Raw genomic sequence first — 18,453 nt, forward strand, 5'->3', positions numbered from 1 at the left:
TTTGGTTCATGATATCCATTCTGAATCATATTTCAGTGAACCTTAAATACAAAGTTCAGAGAGCCCAGCTGAATTTCTGAAAGTAACACAAGACTAGGAAAATGATCCTGAATACATTTTGAACTCTTTTCTTACTATGTAGATTTCCAAACACTGTAAATCTCACTTTGATTTCTACTTTTCTACAAAGAAATAAACACTAGTAAAATTTTAAACTATGTATCAGTTTTTAAGTTATTTTAATTTTGTGCTATCTCGTGAGGTATTTAGAAACAAATTAGAGTTCAGAATCCTTGCCTTGAATATCAAATAAACAATGACATAGTGATTTAAATGAAAGAATATATAAGAAATCTTTAGCACAGGGCCTGACTGGCTAAGAGACTGAATATATATACTTATTTCTAATCCTGAAATCCAAAGTAAACTGCACGCCTCTTTAAAAACAGAAGGGAGTTGAGGAAAACGAGAGAGAAGAGATTAATAAGTAATAGCCATGAAAAAAATACTAGTGAATCTGAAATCTGATTCTATGTGTCAAAGCACATACATACTTCAAAACACATCTAATTTTTATCATACCAGTCTCTTCAAGCTCTAAAATTTTTATCATAAAATATTCACTTAAAATTTAGTTCAGTCTAAGTGATTTTGTTAACCAGTATTAATTTATTATGTATAATGAACAATTTATTAGTAGATTGTGTTCTTGTTACTTCTCTACTTAATGGTTTATTTAATTGATGGCTGCTAACCCCATTAGGGACAATGACATAATTCAAAATATTGTTTATTGTCCACTTTTAAGATTACTTTTGTTTGAAGCAGGGGTCCCTAACCCCCAGGCCTTGGATCGGTACTGGTCCATGGCCTATTAGGAATCCGCCACACAGCAGGAGATGAGCAGTGAGTGAGTGAGAGAATGGAGCTTCATCTATATTTAGCTAGCATCACCACCTCAGCTCCACCTCAGATCATCAGGCATTAGATTCTCATAGCAGCTACTGGTCCCTGGTGCCAAAAAGATGGGGGACCGCTGGTTTAAAAAATACCGCAACACCCCCAATCCTACCCCATCACAATTTATAGCAGTACAGCAGATAAGCACTTTCTTTTAAAAGCAATCTGGCTTCAATCAAATGTTTATGTCCAAAGGAGTAACACAAAAGAAGGAAAATATTACATTCAAGAAAGGTGTTGACTGCAACACTACATATGTTATCAAGTATTTTCAACTTAAAAATATTCAACAAGAGTTAAAAACATAGATAAGTTTAGCACTATCTAGTAGAGTGCATAGTGTACAACCTAGTAGTTCCACTTCTAGATACATACCCTAGAGAAACCTGGAACACGTACACCATAATAAAGTTCATGGTTGTGTGAAAGATGCAGACAAAGGGTAAGGAAAGATGAAGAACTGGGTCTATTTACTAAATTCTCATTTTCATAAAGAAAAATACAAACTCAGATTATGTTGTTGAACCTCATAATTATGTACTCGCTGAATACAATCTTATGAGAAGCACTGACTTAGAGCCCACTACCCATCCAGTAATACTATTTCTCTACTGGAAGCAATATCTCCTATTTTAAAAAGATTTAATCACAGAGCAAACCAAGATGTACTAAATTCATCACAGATAAAATTTTTAGTTGAGTGGCAAAGAAAAATATGCATTCTTATTTCATTAGTCAATGCTCCTGCAAACATAGAGATTTATTATCATATTAAATAATTAAATTAAACTCAAAATACTTTTTTCACCTATTCTTAGTCCCTTCCTGCCAAAGACAAGGTTAGATTTTATTCTAAAAAGAACTGTTTCCAAGTATACTATTATGAATTCAATTGGTACAAATCTTTTTTTATCTTCCTCCCAAACCTCAGCCATAGTCAGTATACAGTTATGTTCTCCTTTCCACCCTATTAATGAGAACATAAGTAAACAGAGAACTTTGAAAATCCCAATTATATAATAAGTGATTAATTCCAAAATGCTTAGGGACATTAAACAATTTGAAAGCAACTAATGTTAAAATATTTTTGAGACTTACCTCCTTTACTAATATCTCCGCACTGACAAATTACTCAGATTACATAGCATGATTAATATGACAATGAATTTTTATTTCACAATGCACCAGTACCATGATCTACTTAAGTGAGCCCAAACTGAGTCAACATAATACATTAAAGTCCAAAATGTCCTGTTTCTTAATCATTTACTATTTATGAAGAAATTCAGTAATACATCTAACTCAACCTCTAAATTTAGTTCATACTAAATTAAAACCAGGAGTTAAGAAAATGAAGTTTTAAATTCATTTTTGCCTCTTAAGGTATGAGACCTTGGCCAAGTTATAGAATGCAAAATCCAAACAGAAGGACACTATTACATCTGCTCTGGTCATCCCACAAGGCTGATATAAAGAAGAAATCAAATAATCTATGTAAAAATTATCTGAAAAATATAAAACACACAGCAGACAGAAGGTGTCATTAGTAGTAAACAGATATCCCAAGAAGGTCAAGTACACTGAAGATTAATTACTGCATTTCTACAAGAAAAAAAAAATCTCTTATTCCTATAAGGTAAAGTTTTTTTAAAAAGTATGTATTTAAATTTTTTATAAAAGAAAATATACTGCCAGAATTTGAATAATACAATGAAATTTGTCCAAAGGAAGGGGAACACAGTACTGTAAAATAATTTATGAAAACCAGTATCTTTAGGTAGAATGAAATCGTGGTAGAGAATATAGAATAATATTTAATATTTATTCTCAGACTCACCTCTGCCCATTTAAGAATACAGGTCATACAGAAGACATGATTACAGCTTTCTGGAAAACCAACTTCCTTCTCTAATAGGCAATTAAGACATATTGGACATCTGTCAGCTTCACTGTACAACGGGCCAGTGGTAGTAGTATTATCTTTGTTTTCTTTGCCTATAAAGTAAAGAAGCCACATATGCTTTAAAGTTCTCCAGATCAAATGACATGTTTGTGGCAGTATTATGGACTAGATACTTTAAAGGGCTTTTCTATTACAAAGTAATTAGATCTTAGATACATTATAACAAACATACTCCTTAAGCATTATACCCCCCAAATTTACTAATTTTTATTTTTTAATGGGGGAGTGAAAAGGATTTTGCATAAATTTAATTTTAAAATAAGTCATGATTCAAACATTTAAAAGTAAAAAAAAAAGTTATAGTGACAAATCTCCCACTCATACCTACCCCATCCATTCAGTTTCACTTAACAACTGCTACTTTCTTCTTTTCTTCCAAAGGTTTCTTTAATACACAGACAAGAAAATCCTAATACATATTTTTTCAAACCTCCTTCACACAAATGCTAGGACACTATATACACCAGTCTGCATTTTTTTTTTGTTTTAACCTACTGATAAACATGCACTTGTTTTCAACCTTTGGGTATTATAACAGTGCTGCAATAAAAAACTTCTGTCATTTCACATTTTTAATAATAGTATATTTATAGGGTAAATTCCTAAAAATGGAACTGCTAGATCAATATGTATTTACATTCATAATTTGAATAGAGATACCAAATTATACCCCTATGGTTTGTACTGATTTAAATGCCCATCAGAAATGTAATCAACACACAAAAGTATGTATTGTTGGCTCAAAAGTAAATAAAAGAAGCTCCAAGATTCAACATAAAATAAAACAAACAAACAAAAATGGTCAGATGAAATGTGATTATACACCAGGCAAATGGAAAAGCTGGGATCATCCTGGGAACAAATGTCCACACTAATGTTCAGGTCTGGAGACTAACCCTTAGGACCAACTCAGGTAGGGAAACTTTCTGAGAGACTTCCATGTGAAGCCAAGACCCTCAAACGGGGCTAAAGTGGTCCCAGCATGGGTCCAGGAAAAAGCAAATACAAATGGGGTCCCCAACTCCCGGGCCGTGGACCAGCACCGGTTCGCGGCCTATTAAGAACAGCGCTGCATAAAAGGTGAGCAGCGGGTGAGCAAGCGAAGCTTCATCTATATTTGCAGCCTCTCCCCAGTGCTAGCATCACCTCTTCTGCTCCACCTCAGATCATCAGGCATTAGATTCTCATAAGAGCACCAGTCCCTGGTGACAAAAGGGTTGGAGACTGCTGCTCTGGAGGAAAGCATCCTAATTTAGGTACCCAGGATTCCACAGATTAAATTTATCAAATATGAGCTCGTAATCAAACATTACCAAACCTAAGAAAATAAGTTGCTCAGAGTAAGAATCAGCAGAAACAAGTATTTAGATATACTTATTTTTATATTTATATTTTATACATTATATTTATTATAATTTTAATTACATACACATTGGCTTAAATATCATAATTTTCAAATACTACACAGAATGATTAAACAGCAGATTAGACCCAGAAGAAATAGAAATTTGTGAACTGGAAAAAAGATTTGAGGAAACTACCTAGACTATAAAGGACAGACAAGGAGATATAACCTGTGAAAGACAGGTTGTTGAGAAATGAGGTCAGAAGAAAGTCTAACATACTAATTGAAGTCCAGAAGGAAAGAATAAAGAGGAGGCAATAATTAAAGCAGTAATGACTGGAAAATGATAAAATAAGTTAAAACCAAACAACAAAAAACCATGATCCAACAGATAAAGGAAAAATAAAAATAATCCAAGCCTAGAAACAATGTGGCAAAACTGTACAACATCAAAGATGAAAACGTACTAAAAGCAAAAGAGGAAAAACACAGGTCATCTACCAGGGAATGACAATTAATTGTCATTAAGGCTGAAAAGAGATTTCTTGACAGCAAGAAAGAAAACTAGAAAACGGCTTAAATAATATCTTCAATGTACTAAGAGGGAAAAAAAAAACCTATCAATCCAAAATTTTATACCTATTTTAGAATAGTTGTGAAGAGGATAAATACAAAAACCTAGAGTTTACCAACAGATTTCTCACTTAATGAACTTTTTTTTTTCCCCAGAAAGAAAAGAAATAGAGAAGAATAAACCCTCCACCCAAACCCAAATACTGTCTGTATCAAATATCGTTTAATTTGTGGTGCTCAAAAAAAAAAGGTACCAAAATGATGGATAACTATAACCTATAAATCTCGAGTAGGATGCTCAAAGTTAGTGTTCTAAGATTCTTCTACTATCGGCAGCGAAGATTAAAATATTAAATTTAGAAGCAGAGGAAAGTATCAATGCTATTTTGAAAAACAACAATAAAAAAACAGAAAAAGTATGTAATTACTAAACAAATAGGGAGCAAAAATTTAAAGAGAAAAACAAAAGAGCTCTACAAACCAAAAACCTTGATCAATTAAAAATAAGACACGAGAGGAAGAAAAATAATGTGTGCACTTCTTAATCTGGCAGCTTATTTCAGAATTTAAGAGGAAAAATAAGAAAAAAACAAAAAACTCCTTGTGTATTTTGAAATGTATACAAATAAACAGTTTGAAAACACTCAGTTTTGCTTTTAACATACAAACTTTATAAAAAGGAAAAGTTACCTTCCATATCTTCATATTCCTGATCTCCCACATTTAGGGTATATACAGTTTTCTTCTTCATTTCGCCTTGAAAAGGGGTTTCCTATAGGATGAATTATAACAGAGAATTTTTATGTTTGCTTTCTCCCAGTATTTTTTAAATAAGTCCCAGAACTGTAAGAAATTATTTTACACATAAAAGAACACAGTACAGGCCCAATCAGTAAATTTTGTGGATAATCCAATACTTTTATGTTCCTTGCCCATCGAGCACAAAGTCTTACTGAAAGGAAAAGCCTTATATAAGTATTAAGCAACAAAGACTAAAAGATAAGTTGTGTGGTCAGACATAAATACAATCAGAGCTTAGAAAAGAGATCAGTTTGGATTGGATTTTTCATTGAAGGTGATATATTATATATGTTGAGGTGTTCAAGGTATTTAAGGAGCGACATAATAAAAAAGAAAAAAATAGTATTTAGCTAGGTCAATCTGGCAAAAACAAGACTAAAGGTGTAAAGGGGTGTGTGTGTGTGTGTGTGTGTGTGTGTGTGTGTGTGTGTGTGTGTGTGTCCTGAGGAGGGATGGGCATGTGTGCCAAGAAGTTCATCTGAAAGATTACATTGAGGGGTAAGAAAAGCTATAAGCAGAGCAATGTAAATCAAGCAGGGTTAGATTATAGAGGGATCTCTAATGGCTGACTGAGAAATTTAAATTCAATCCTATAGATTCTTCTAAAGAACACTGATGTGAGAAAAGTGATAGAAATGAACCCTTTAAAAGAATGAGCAGCCAGAAAAGTATAGAATTGATTATAATAGAGAGATATTAGAAGCAGAGAGATTTGCATAGGTAGGGTAACTGGCTATGAAGTGAACAGAAAAATCAAAAAACTAAAGAGCTGAAATATTTTTGAGATTCAGTGACTACATAAACACAGGGAAGGAATCAAATATTATTCTGGCCAGAAGACTAGAAAATGGTGATTATAAGAGGCAAATGAGAAACGGGAAATTAATGTTAGCCAAAGGGAACAAATTTATGAGGCAAATTGTTTTTTAAATCAACTCAGAATTATTTCTTGAATTGAGGCAAGTCATGTGATTGCAATGTATGTAAATACATAATAACTAGGCACAAGAAATCACCAATTTCATCAGTTATTCTTCTATCTATATATGAAGTAATTTTTTGTTCATGGTAGTTTCTACATTAAAGGTATCTATTGCACAGGAAAATTCTCCATTAGGTTAAATAAGGTGAAATGTAAAGGCCCAACTTTGGTTCAAAAACCAATTGTATAGCAGAAGATAAGAAACTTAGTAGCACATATAAGAATGATTTAAAGGTTTTGGATTAAAAATTTGAAATGAGGACTAGAGCTACTAAAAAAAAGTTAATACGATCACAGTCTACCTTAATAAAAACAGAATGTCAAAAGCAAGAGAAAAGTTCCTCACTCAGCCTACATGTGCAACATTTATTTTAGTTCTAGTAGTATTCTTTAGGGACAAAATGATGAAAGTCCAGGGAAGATGACTAAAATGGTGACAGCCCTGGAAACCATATCATATGCAGAAAGGTAAAGCAGCAAGAACGTGTAGCCTGGAAGAACAAAAGGCTTAAGAAGGTTAACGGTTATCTTCAAATAGAATGGGCTGTTCTGAAAGGAGGTAGAATAACCTATCAATGAAGGTATTTAAAGAGAGGCCCGACAGCTTTTTGTGGAATTTTTTTTTTTTTTAATTCAAAGATGTATTGAGTGCTATCAGTATACTATTAGGCAATACCCGAAGTACAGAACTGAATAAGACAGAAATTCCTGCCTTTACTTTCTAGTGGGAGAGATAAAATAAAGTAAAATATCTGATATGTTAGATGTTGAGAAGTGCTATGGGGAAAAATAAAACAATACAATTATGAATAAAAACCATACAATTAGTGTGGCTAACTCGTGAGAAAGTGGAGAAGCTGTTATTTCATGGAGTGTTTAGAAAAAGCTTTTCTGATAAAGTGACATGTGAACTGGCAATCTGAAAGAAGAGTTACTTTAATATGTAGAGGAATTGCATTCTAAAGCAGAGAGAATAGCAAATATGAAAGTCCAAAGGCAGAGTAGAGAAGCACGTCTGGTGTGTTCAAGAAAAAAAAAAAGAGATAAATGGTTAGAATAGAGTGAGAGGAAAAATAGTAGATGAAGACAGAGAGATAGTAGGTAAATAAATACATTTGCTTCTTTGAGTGAGATGGGCCTATACGGAATTTTAAGCAGAGGAGGAAGCAAAGAAAAAAGTAGAGGCAGCAAAGAATCTACTGCAATAATCTAGAGAGAACATGGCAATGGCTTGTACCACAGTAGTAGCAAAGGTGATGAAAAGTGCTCAGATTCTACCTGTGTTTTCAAAATATAGTTATAAGGGTTTGCTGACAAGATCAAATATGAGTATGTGTTAGAGAGCAAGAGTGCAGGATAATTCCGAAGTATTCTGACCTGAACAACTATAATCGATGGAAGACAGATTACTTTTAAAATATTCATAAAATCATAGGTTACGCTACTTGATATTCATTCAAAAATACCGTATTAATATCACCTAAGAACTTGTTACAAATGCAGGGTATCTCAGGCACCACCAGCCCAGGCCTAGTGAATAAGAATCTGCATTTTATCAAGATTCATAAGTACATTAAAAGCCTAAGAAACACTGCTCTAGACAACGTCCCAGTTTAGTTGATTTTAGTTACATTGTGCTCCTGTATGATCTATAATTGACTGTAATTCTTTATTTAAGTAAAGTCTATAATTGAGTATAATAATTTATTTAGGAAAGTCATACTATACACTCACCCACATTATCCTAAAAATCTGAAAATAAAAAATATTTAAGTTGGAGTTAATTCAATGTGAAAAAAATGTCAATTTGAAAATTAACAGTATTTTAAAAACCTAGGAAGTTTTCAGAAGATGTAATATTTCTCCTTTAAGAATATTAAGCTTATAGTATTTATATATTAACATATAATTTATATTTTGCAATAAATAGTGTATTCTCTTTTAACTCCTGCAATGAAGTACATAAGTAATGGTTTATCATGAGAAGCTAAGAGACCTCAATCAAGCTGTTAAACTTTCCTTCTTTACATGTTAGAAATCTGCTTAAAAAACTGTTCGAGTGCTCCAAATTTTAATAACTTATGTGCTTCTTCTGGAACATACCATGCATTAACTGTTTCCACACCTAAAAACAATTATGCCACATTACCAGTTTATTCATCTAAAATGATAGAGGTCTTAGCATTTCACTAGATCAAAGTCACACGTTTAAGTTCAACAACTTTTAATTTGTTCATGTTTAACTGTTCTATCTGCCTAGACTCCACTTTTAAATCTAAGAATCCAGGCTTTTTAATACCAGTTTTGCTTTGAACTTCCAGTAACAGAAGCAGAGGAATACAATACAAGCTCATGGTCATAGCCAGTAATTTGTGGTCAACAAAAGACCTAAGAAATATGCTGTCAGTGGCCCTGACTATTCTCCTTTGTGGTTTCCCAAAAAGTTAAATATAACCCGATTTCTTGATTAAGTATCTATGACTCTATAATCCTGTCTATTTTACATAGACTATTTATTAGTTCTAGTTCTACTAACAAATTCTGTAAGTTAATTACCTATAAGTCAAAACAAATTCTTTTAATTTTGATTTACCACAAATAAATTTCAAAGAAGTGATGTTCATTCTAGATTTTATGTTAACTCTGTTTACTTTTCAGATCATTTTAATTTACAAATTTCGACCTTGTATCTCTCTCCCCAGGTTCTACCTTTCCAAGCTAAAATATCTTTTAAGTCTGTTATCCCTAATATAAAGATCTTAAAGTACTTCTACCTTCCAGGTTGCCCTTTTCTATTGCCTCTGTTATGTATTGAAAATCCTATTCCAAATATGTTCATCAAACGGTTTGAGAAGAATGACCTAATCTTGAAATTTTATTTATCATAAAACTATCAACTTTTAGAATGTGGAATGAAAAAAAGCAGTTTTCAGGACCTTAAAACTCTTTTCCCACACAAATCATGGAAGTGAAAGTCTCAGGTGAGCCATTACAATGCATTCAAGTAACAATAGTGTAGAAAACAGTTCTCTAAAACAGTGCTGCCCAATTGGGAATTATTCTATCAAGCACTTGAACTGTGGCTAATACAAGTGAAGAAGTAAATTTTAAGTTTCATTTACATTTTCATTAAGTAGTCCAATGTGGCTATCAGCTACCTACTATACTGATGGCACAGCTCTAAGATATAACTACCACACTCTATATAAAATTGCTTCAAGTTATACCAGCAATGCTAACAATCTATTTTCTACTATAATAGTTGCTGGGAGCACTTCAAGTATTCCAAGAAAGGACCAGAGGTTCCTAGTAATAGAAACTAAACATTTTAGCTTTGGCTAGCTCCATTTAAAATTCCTATCATTCTTTTCTTCTCCCCATCTTTTCCTCTTCCAAAGTCTGTTTCCTTCCATCTACTACAAAACAGAACTCCTTTCCTTTCCAGTTCACTTCAAAACTCCCTCTGCTTGCTTCCTCCTACTGTCCCAAGCAAACCCACAGTATCTAAAGGTATCAACATCCTAGTTACGACTCTAAATGTTAGAGTCCAGCAGACTTAGATTCAAATCTCAGCTCCACTGCCATGCAATAAATGGCTGTTGTTGTTATCACTGCTAGTAAGAATAGAAAAACAGGGAAGGGTAATAAAATTGTTGTTTGCATAATTTCTTTGTTTTCCCTAGACAAAAGTGAAAAAGGCAAAGGACTGAAAGAATATGAATAAACATTTCTGACTAACTGATCAAGTTTAGTAATATTTTGTCAAAAGGGTACAATCAGATCCTTTGGACACAAAGAAAAAGGAAGAGGGACATATGAATGGCCATGAGGAAGTTTAATTCTATTTTCCACCCCACTCCCAAACCCAATTCTGCCATTGCAAAGTCTACTATAGAAAGGCATTGATAAGATAAATGGGAGCCAGAGTTGAACGAAAGGGATACTAGGAAAAGTAAGAGCGGTCACTATTGTTGGGAACACTTAAGCCAACGACAAATCACACTTCATAAAGATGCTAAATACTATATGGATTTGTATGGCTAAGGTCTTCGGAGAATCCACAGTGACTCTCAGGACCTCTCATAGTCAGTCTATTCCTTTTAATTCTTTATTTCCAAACTTCTATCCAAGATAAACCAATTCCCAAATTCAATCTTCTAAAAAAGACAAAAAAGAAGGTCCATTCAATAAGGTACAATGAGTGGTGGCGTATTTCGGTGATTAATGATTGGGCACTGATGTCAGACAAACTCTGTGCTTATGACATTGTCTAGTAATAATAAGCATTCAAATGTTAACCATTATTACTATTAATGCAAGATCTTCTACCCCAACCCAGTCTTAAATAAAACCATTAAGTGCTTCCTTATTATCTACTCAAAACTTTGATCCTACCTGTAAGAGTGTTATTTTCCCTTGGAGAAACCATAAATAAGGCTATTTTTTTTATCTTTTATTTTTTTGGTGTCTAGAGAGGGATACTATCCATTATTATAGGCCACTGGTCAAAAAACTGGCTGAGTGTTTTTGTAAATAAAGTTTTACTGCAGGATAGCCATGTTCATTCCTTCACATATTGCCTATGGCTGCTTTTGCACTACAATGACAAAGTTCAATAACTGCAACAAAAACCACATACTCTGCTAAATATGACTTAAGTGCCCATCAATACACGAATGGATAAAGAAGTTATGGTACATATATAATATGGAATATTACTACTTAGCTATTTTTAAAAAATGAAATCTTACCATTTGCAATGACATGGACAAACCTAGAGGGTATTATGCTGAGTAAAATAAGTCAGAGAGAGAAAGATAAATACCATATGATTTCACTTATATGTGGAATCTAAGGAATAAAAGAAACAAACTAAATAAAAACAGACTCACAGATATAGAGAACAAAGTGGTAATTGCCGGAGTGGAAGGGGGTTGGGGGCTGGGTGAAAAAGGTTAAAGGATGAAGAAGTACAAATTAGTTACAAAACAGTTATGTGGATTTAGAGTATAATGTAGGGCAGGGGTTCCCAATCTCTGGGCTGCAGACCGGTATTAGTTTGTGGCCTGTTAAGAACTGGGCCACACAGAAGGAGGTGAGCTGTGAGTGAGTGAGCAAAGCTCCATCTGTACTTGCAGCTGCTCCCCAGCACTAGTATCACTGCCTCAGCTCCACCTCAGATCATCATCAGGCACTGGATTCTCATAGGAGGGCTGGTCCCAGGTGCCAGAAAGGTTGGAGACCACTGGTGTAGTGTATATAGTCAATATTATTGTAATGTTTATATGTAATGCCAGATAGGCGCTAGAGTAATCAGGAGGATCACTTCACGGATTGTATAAATGTCTAACTTTTAAAAACTTAGGAAATAAAGAAATGAAAAATACAATACAATACAATTTGGTCCATTTTAGAAAAAGTTTGCCAACACCATTAAAGACTATAGAAGACTGCTTTGTTTGGAGATGTGGTTTGGTCTCTCACTGAAGAGGGCTCCTCAAGCTTTCTTACGTATGGGCATCTATCTACATTTGTATTCAACGAGTACTCTGACACAACAGCTACTTATTACACATGAGTCAATGGTTCTCCAATGTTGTCCTTGATTTCCTTTAAAATTCCCCTGAAGGCTATGTGTGTTTGTTGATTTATCTACACTTATTTTATCAATCTGGCATAAATAAACTATCATGAATATTTGCTCTGTTACCTTCAACTTGTTCACTTCAGAGTAAGGTTAATGCAATTAACTCCTTCAGCTTAATAGTTATTTCCTTTCCAGCAACTTTGCTGCATAAATCAACTGACTCCTGCTTCTGATATGCCAGTGTTGAATTTTTAATCTCTTGTAGAATGCTCCCCAAATTTTTTTTCTTACCTGATTTCCACCATATAACAATTCTGTCAGACTTCTTTGCTTCAAGTGGGCTATTTTGACATGTTTTTATTTAGAATATGTTTCGCCTGCGTGTTTGATGCTAAGAGCTTTAATACTAGTACTCTTCAGTATAGACAGGAATGTTCCTTTAGAACAGGTTTTAGAAAAACTCTCTGGGTTCAAACCTCAAATAGTCTGCCACTAGCTGTGTGATATTAACCTCTTTAAAGCCTGTTTTCTCATCTATAAAATGAAGTAACCATAACCACTTCAGTCATTGTAAAGGTTAAGTAACATAATCACGTAATCCACTTAAAGTGCTTAGCACAAAAGAAGTACTCAACAACTAGCATACATGTACAAACACATGAAAACTTCCCCACCCCAAATGGATTTTAGTTGTATCATAATAAATCTGCATGACTCTAAGAACAGATTTTCATTATTCCAAAAAACTCCTGTTATTTCCAAGAATATCCACATACAGAAAAAAATGGTATGAGTACAAAGTTCATAAAATTTAAGTGGTCAGTTTTTCAAACAGATCTTATAGTACAAACAGAAATAAGTTCTTTATTCTACACTGACAATATTTATCAAGATTCTAGTTTATCTAAAAATAGAAATGTTGAACCAAGACACAAAATCTAGGACTCAAAAGTAAATAGTCCTAGGATTTTTTATCCTGTTTTCTACTTTATATAGTTATAGGAGATAAAACACTAAATGGTTGTAACATATGATAACTCTAGAAAAAAAAATGGTCATGGTTAAGTGAAGCTATAACTACAATATTCGAGGTGGTACTTAAAAGTGTCATTTAATAAGTATTAATAATATACAAATATTCATGAACCTTCTTACCCTTAAGATTCTTCAGGTCGAGTAGTTACGTAATCCGTTTTCCATCAAACTATTCTGGGGAAGGAATTATGAAAATTAGTCTCATTTCATTTCACTTTCACCCAGCTGTTTCTGTATTTAACTTGAGTTCAAAAGAAAAAACAGGAAAGTATAAAGAATGACTTATTCTAGAGGGCCGATGGATGTGAGAACTATTTATTTAGAACATAAGACATTTTGACAGAGTAACAGTATGCCCTTCAAACACGAAGACACACACAAGTACTGACGGCCGATAATAATGAAAACATTTTGTTCAGTGAGGGAGAAGTCATTTTCAGCATATAGGAAAAAAAAAAAAATTGAAAACAAAGTAACAGAGAATTAGAAAACATCTATCCCAACAAAGAAACTGGTCATATCACCTAAGAAGGCAATTTAGAAAAAGATACACAAAACGATATTTAAACATCCCAGAAATTCAACAACTACTAGAATTTAAATTATTTCCTGAACTGAAGATCTTACATATCCTGAACCAGTTATCACTTTTCTTTTTTCAAATAGGCAGTACACCAGATTCTCCATATTTCTACCGCCTGTCTCTAATTTATTTATTCATTCGATAAATATTTAGTCAGTTCTCCCTATTTTCTAGGTACCACTAGGCCTTAAGCACTGACACACCTGACAAAAACAAAAATCAACAATAACATTACAGTATAGCAGGTACAATAATGGGTGTAAACACAAGATATTATAGAAGCATAGAATGAGCACCAAATCTTTTCAACATGTGTTTGTAGAAAATCCTTCCCAACTGAAACCAAATGGATCTAAAATACATTTTTCTAATCCCTTGACCATTCTGTACCATTACAGCATTTCCATATTTAAAGGAATCAGAACTGGAATTGTCAATTTTAACTAGATAGTGAGGATTTTAATTTTCAAAAGAAAGGAAGGATATGTGCAAATTAGAGCACATAGGTCAGTTGATGTTCTGCGCCTTTTAGACTTCCTCAATGGAAATGACCATTAGGAAAATATAAAAGATATACTGTCCTGACCCCACATCATAAAGGCCTATGCCCAGAAAAAGCTTTTCAGACTAATTGTTGAATATGTATATTGGTGGAGAGAAACACCTTTTCTTTCTTCAAATTTTATAAAATAGTATGTTTTCATACAATTATGAGTATATTAGTTATCTAACTGAATACCGTGAATTTAAAAAAATAACAGGTCTTTAATTAACAAAATGTTTGTCCCTTTAACACACAATTTCTCTCTATTCATGATCAGAGTAGTTATATTTTTTCAATGTCACATTTTTTCAGTTACAAATAAAATTCTTAATCAGGAAGTATAATGGAGAACCAGTAAATTAGAGTATCTCTATAAATTTTGAGAGTATCTCTCAAAATTTTTCCTTCCACTAATAGTTTCAAACACTGAACTTTATAACTACTAAATAATAGTAAAACTGAAATGGATATGAAACTCAACAACTTTCAATTTTTGTTTAATGGAATCATTTACATGCTGCTAGGGTCTGAATATTTATATCCCCTCTCCAACCTCAGTTCATAAGTTGAAATCCTAACCCCTAAAGGTGACGGTATTAGTAAATGGGGCTTTTGGGAAGTTCTTAAATCATATGGGTAGAATTCTCATGAATAGGATTCCCATCTTACAGAAGAAGCTCCAAAGAGATCCCTAGCCTCTTCTACCATGTGAGGATGCAAGGGAAAGTCTGCAACCCAGAAGAGGGCCCTCACTCAACCATGCTGGCACCCTGATCTTGGACTTCCAGCCTCTAGAACTGTGAGAAATAAATTTCTGTTTACAAGCCACCCAGTTTGCAGTACTTTGTTATAGCAGCCTGAACAGACTAAGATACATACTCTGCTTTCAGTTACTATTGCATGTCAGTTCCTGGAAATACTTTCTAGTTGTCTTTAAAAAGATTATCAGTGATTTGGTTGCCTGTCAGCAGCTGATCAACAACAGCAATTTCTTTCATATTCAATTCTTTCATTTTGGACCTATTCAGAAAAAGGCTTGTTTTCCAAGCACCATTCACTGATGAACAAAAAAATCCTACATCTCGTTGTTCACCAGGTAAACTGAAAATAAAGAAGATGAAGTCGCCCACACTTATGAGTCTTATAGAAATCAGCTTCATATGCTTCAGGTCAGTATAATTCTTGCACACAGTGTCTGCAAAGGCAAGTGAGTGCCAAGAGTCCATAAACATGAAGCATGTCACCTTATACTATGCTCAAGATGACCAGTAATCTAATTATTGAAACAAATTACTTATGAATAAAGAATAAAACAACTCCAAAGTGAAAGGGAAGCCAGAATTCCTAAGGCAGAAAAATAGAGTTTAAAATGAAAACAGAATTTTTCAAATGTAATAGAATTATGGAAAATTAAGAGTTTTTGAAAACTATGCTCTAGAAGACAAATAAATTTTCCTATTTCTTTTACATTTAATATAGCATCATCTCAATAGGGCTTGCAGTGTTACACATGGCAGAATTATATGTCAAAAAAAATAACAATATAGTTGACAAACCATATTTAACTATGAAATAAAAAGATTCAAGTTGCCATTACATTCTAAAATGTGTAATAAACGAGATTGGGGGCTCTGGTTCTGTGTAAAATGGAGTAAGCCCATTCCACCCTGTTAATATCACTGAAACTATAAAACCTAGATAGAATAAATGGAGCAGCTAATTGAAAATTCAAAAGTAAATAACAGCAGGTGGGTGGGGGAAGAGTCCAGAATCAAATATATTATCAAACTAGCTGTGAGTTTCTAATTTTTTCCCATCCAGTTTTGCCCCCACTCTGGGCTTAATGCAGCCTGAAACCTAGGAAGTGGCTGTTGGTAATAACAAACAGCAAGAACTCTAGGAAAAGCTCTCTAGCTCTGACCAAAGAGCAGGAAAGGGGTCTCCTAATGCTCAGAAAGTAAGGGAAATCTCTCCTTTTTTCCCCCCTCTGTTCTTCATTCCCATGTTCCAGTTCCAAAGCAATCCTGTAGCGGTGATGGCTACAACAGTAGTAGCAACATGGCCAGCAGGAGCCTAAAACTCTAAGGAAGAGGGACCATCCTCACTGACTGAAGAAACTCTGGCCTAATCGCACTGATTTGTCTTCTGTCTTCCTTCACTTGGCTCCAGATGCAACTGTGGAAAGTTCACACCACAGTGGAGTAAATGAAGACCAAGCTTTTTAGCTGGAGGATAGTAAAAGGGCCCCGGGGACCTAGAAAATACCAAGGATATAACAGAGAGAAAAGAGTTTGAGAAAGTAACCTATAAACTGTTTATGAACTAGATCACCTCTCAGCTGCACATATATAGATTTAACCATAAATAGCATACCATAGACTCTGAAAACTAAAATATGGGATAACCCTCCATGTAGGTCACAGATTAGCTACTGGGTAGTGATCAGATGAAAAAAATCCAAATAGTACTGCAAAAGTTTTGAAAACAGCACTGAGATTAAAACTACAACCTACAGATGGTTGGAACTTGTGGCCTAAACCCAACTGCCTGCCAAAACAAAAATATCAATATTCTCCATAGAATTTTAAAAAGACACTAAGTTCTATAATGCAATGTTCCAAATATCTAAAACAAAATCTAAAAATTACTTGGCATAGAGAGAACAGGAAAATCTCAAACTCAAGTGAAAAAATACAATCAATAGAAACCAACGCCAAGATGACACAAATAGTAGAGCACTGGGTGAATTATCTGACAAAGATTTTAAAGCAAGTAGAAAAGTGCTCCAACAAGTAAGAGTAAATATTGCTGAAACAAATGAAAAGCTAGAAAATCACAAGAAATAAATGATATAAAGAACCAGCAAATGGAAATTTTAGAACTGAAAAATGCAATGCCTGAAATAGAAAATACACTGAACACACTCAATAGCAGAAGTGAACTTGAAAACAGATTAATAGAAATGACCCAATCTTACCAGCAGAGAGAAAAAATATTGAAAAAAATTTATTAGTGTGTCAGGGCTATGTTAGACAATACAAAATCCCTAATGTTCATGTCAAGAGCACAAGGAGAAGAAAATGAGTGCAATGAGAGGAGGGAGAGGAGATGTAAACAACAACAATAGTAGCTAGAAATATCTCAAATTTGGTGAAAGCCATAAACCTCCAGAGTGAAGAAGCTCACAAACCCCAAACAGGGTAATTCCAATGAAATCCATGCTGGACACATCACAATCAAATTGCTGAAAATTACAAAGTAAAAACCTTGCAAGCAGATTGAATAACTAACGCATTACTTATGAAGGGAAAGTGGGTTAATGATTTGAATAACTTGATTTCTCATCAGAAAGAAGTAGAATAACATTCTTAAATGCTAAAATGGAAAAGAACTGTACACTCAGAATCCACAATTCAGTGAAATTATCCTTAAGTAATAAATGTGAAATAAAAGATTCTCAGTTGAAGGAAAACTGTAAGATTAGTTGCCAGCTCTCCAGTCAAAGGAAATGAAACACAAGACATGAGGGAAGAGCAGCAAAAGTGGTATCTAAGTAAATATAATTAACTGTTCTCCTGAATTCTTCGAAATATGTTTGGCAATTAAAAACAATATTATAACACTTTCTAAAAAGGCTTCCAATATATGTAGATGTAACAGAAGACAATTACAACATAAAGGGGAAGGGGAAAGGGACCTACATGATGGTAACGTTTCCATATTTCACTTTAAGTGGTAAATACTAATTCTAAAAAGACTGTGAGAACATAAGTAGTATACTATAATCCCTACAGCAATCACTAAAAATTAAATGTAGGCAAAAACACAATAAATTAAAATAAAATACTAATGTATTACTGGAATACTAAATGGAATACTAAAAAATGTTCAAATAACTCAAAGAAAGGTTACAGATAAAGAACAAAAACAGAAAAAAAAAACCCAGAAAATAAAATGGTAAACCTGAACCCAAATGTATCAAATAGCTAAAATATGTGAGATGCAGTGAAAGCATTATAGCATTAAAGATCTCAAACTAATGATCTAAACTTCTGCTTTAAAAAACTAGAAAAAGCAAAA

The 18,453-nt window shown here is 33.6% G+C and overlaps 1 protein-coding gene across 5 annotated transcripts in view; it reads right to left on the reverse strand.

Moving 5' to 3' along the window:
- SCAF11 (SR-related CTD associated factor 11) overlaps positions 1-18,453 on the reverse strand; it is a 65,727-nt gene that overhangs the window by 34,473 nt on the left and 12,801 nt on the right. For 3 of the 5 annotated variants that reach the window (XM_023535445.1, XM_011368185.2, XM_011368181.2), the window contains exons 2-4: positions 13,367-13,420; positions 5,532-5,613; positions 2,798-2,955 (exon numbers count right to left, since the gene is read on the reverse strand). In XM_023535445.1, the coding sequence (XP_023391213.1) occupies positions 2,798-2,955; positions 5,532-5,592 (219 nt within the window). In that variant the 5' untranslated portion in view covers positions 5,593-5,613; positions 13,367-13,420. The remainder of the gene's footprint in view (positions 1-2,797; positions 2,956-5,531; positions 5,614-13,366; positions 13,421-18,453) is intronic. The other 2 variants (XM_011368182.2, XM_011368184.2) reach the window with 2 other exon arrangements.

The sequence above is a fragment of the Pteropus vampyrus genome, unplaced genomic scaffold (genome assembly GCF_000151845.1).
Source record: "Pteropus vampyrus isolate Shadow unplaced genomic scaffold, Pvam_2.0 Scaffold140, whole genome shotgun sequence".
Classification (NCBI taxonomy): domain Eukaryota; kingdom Metazoa; phylum Chordata; class Mammalia; order Chiroptera; family Pteropodidae; genus Pteropus; species Pteropus vampyrus.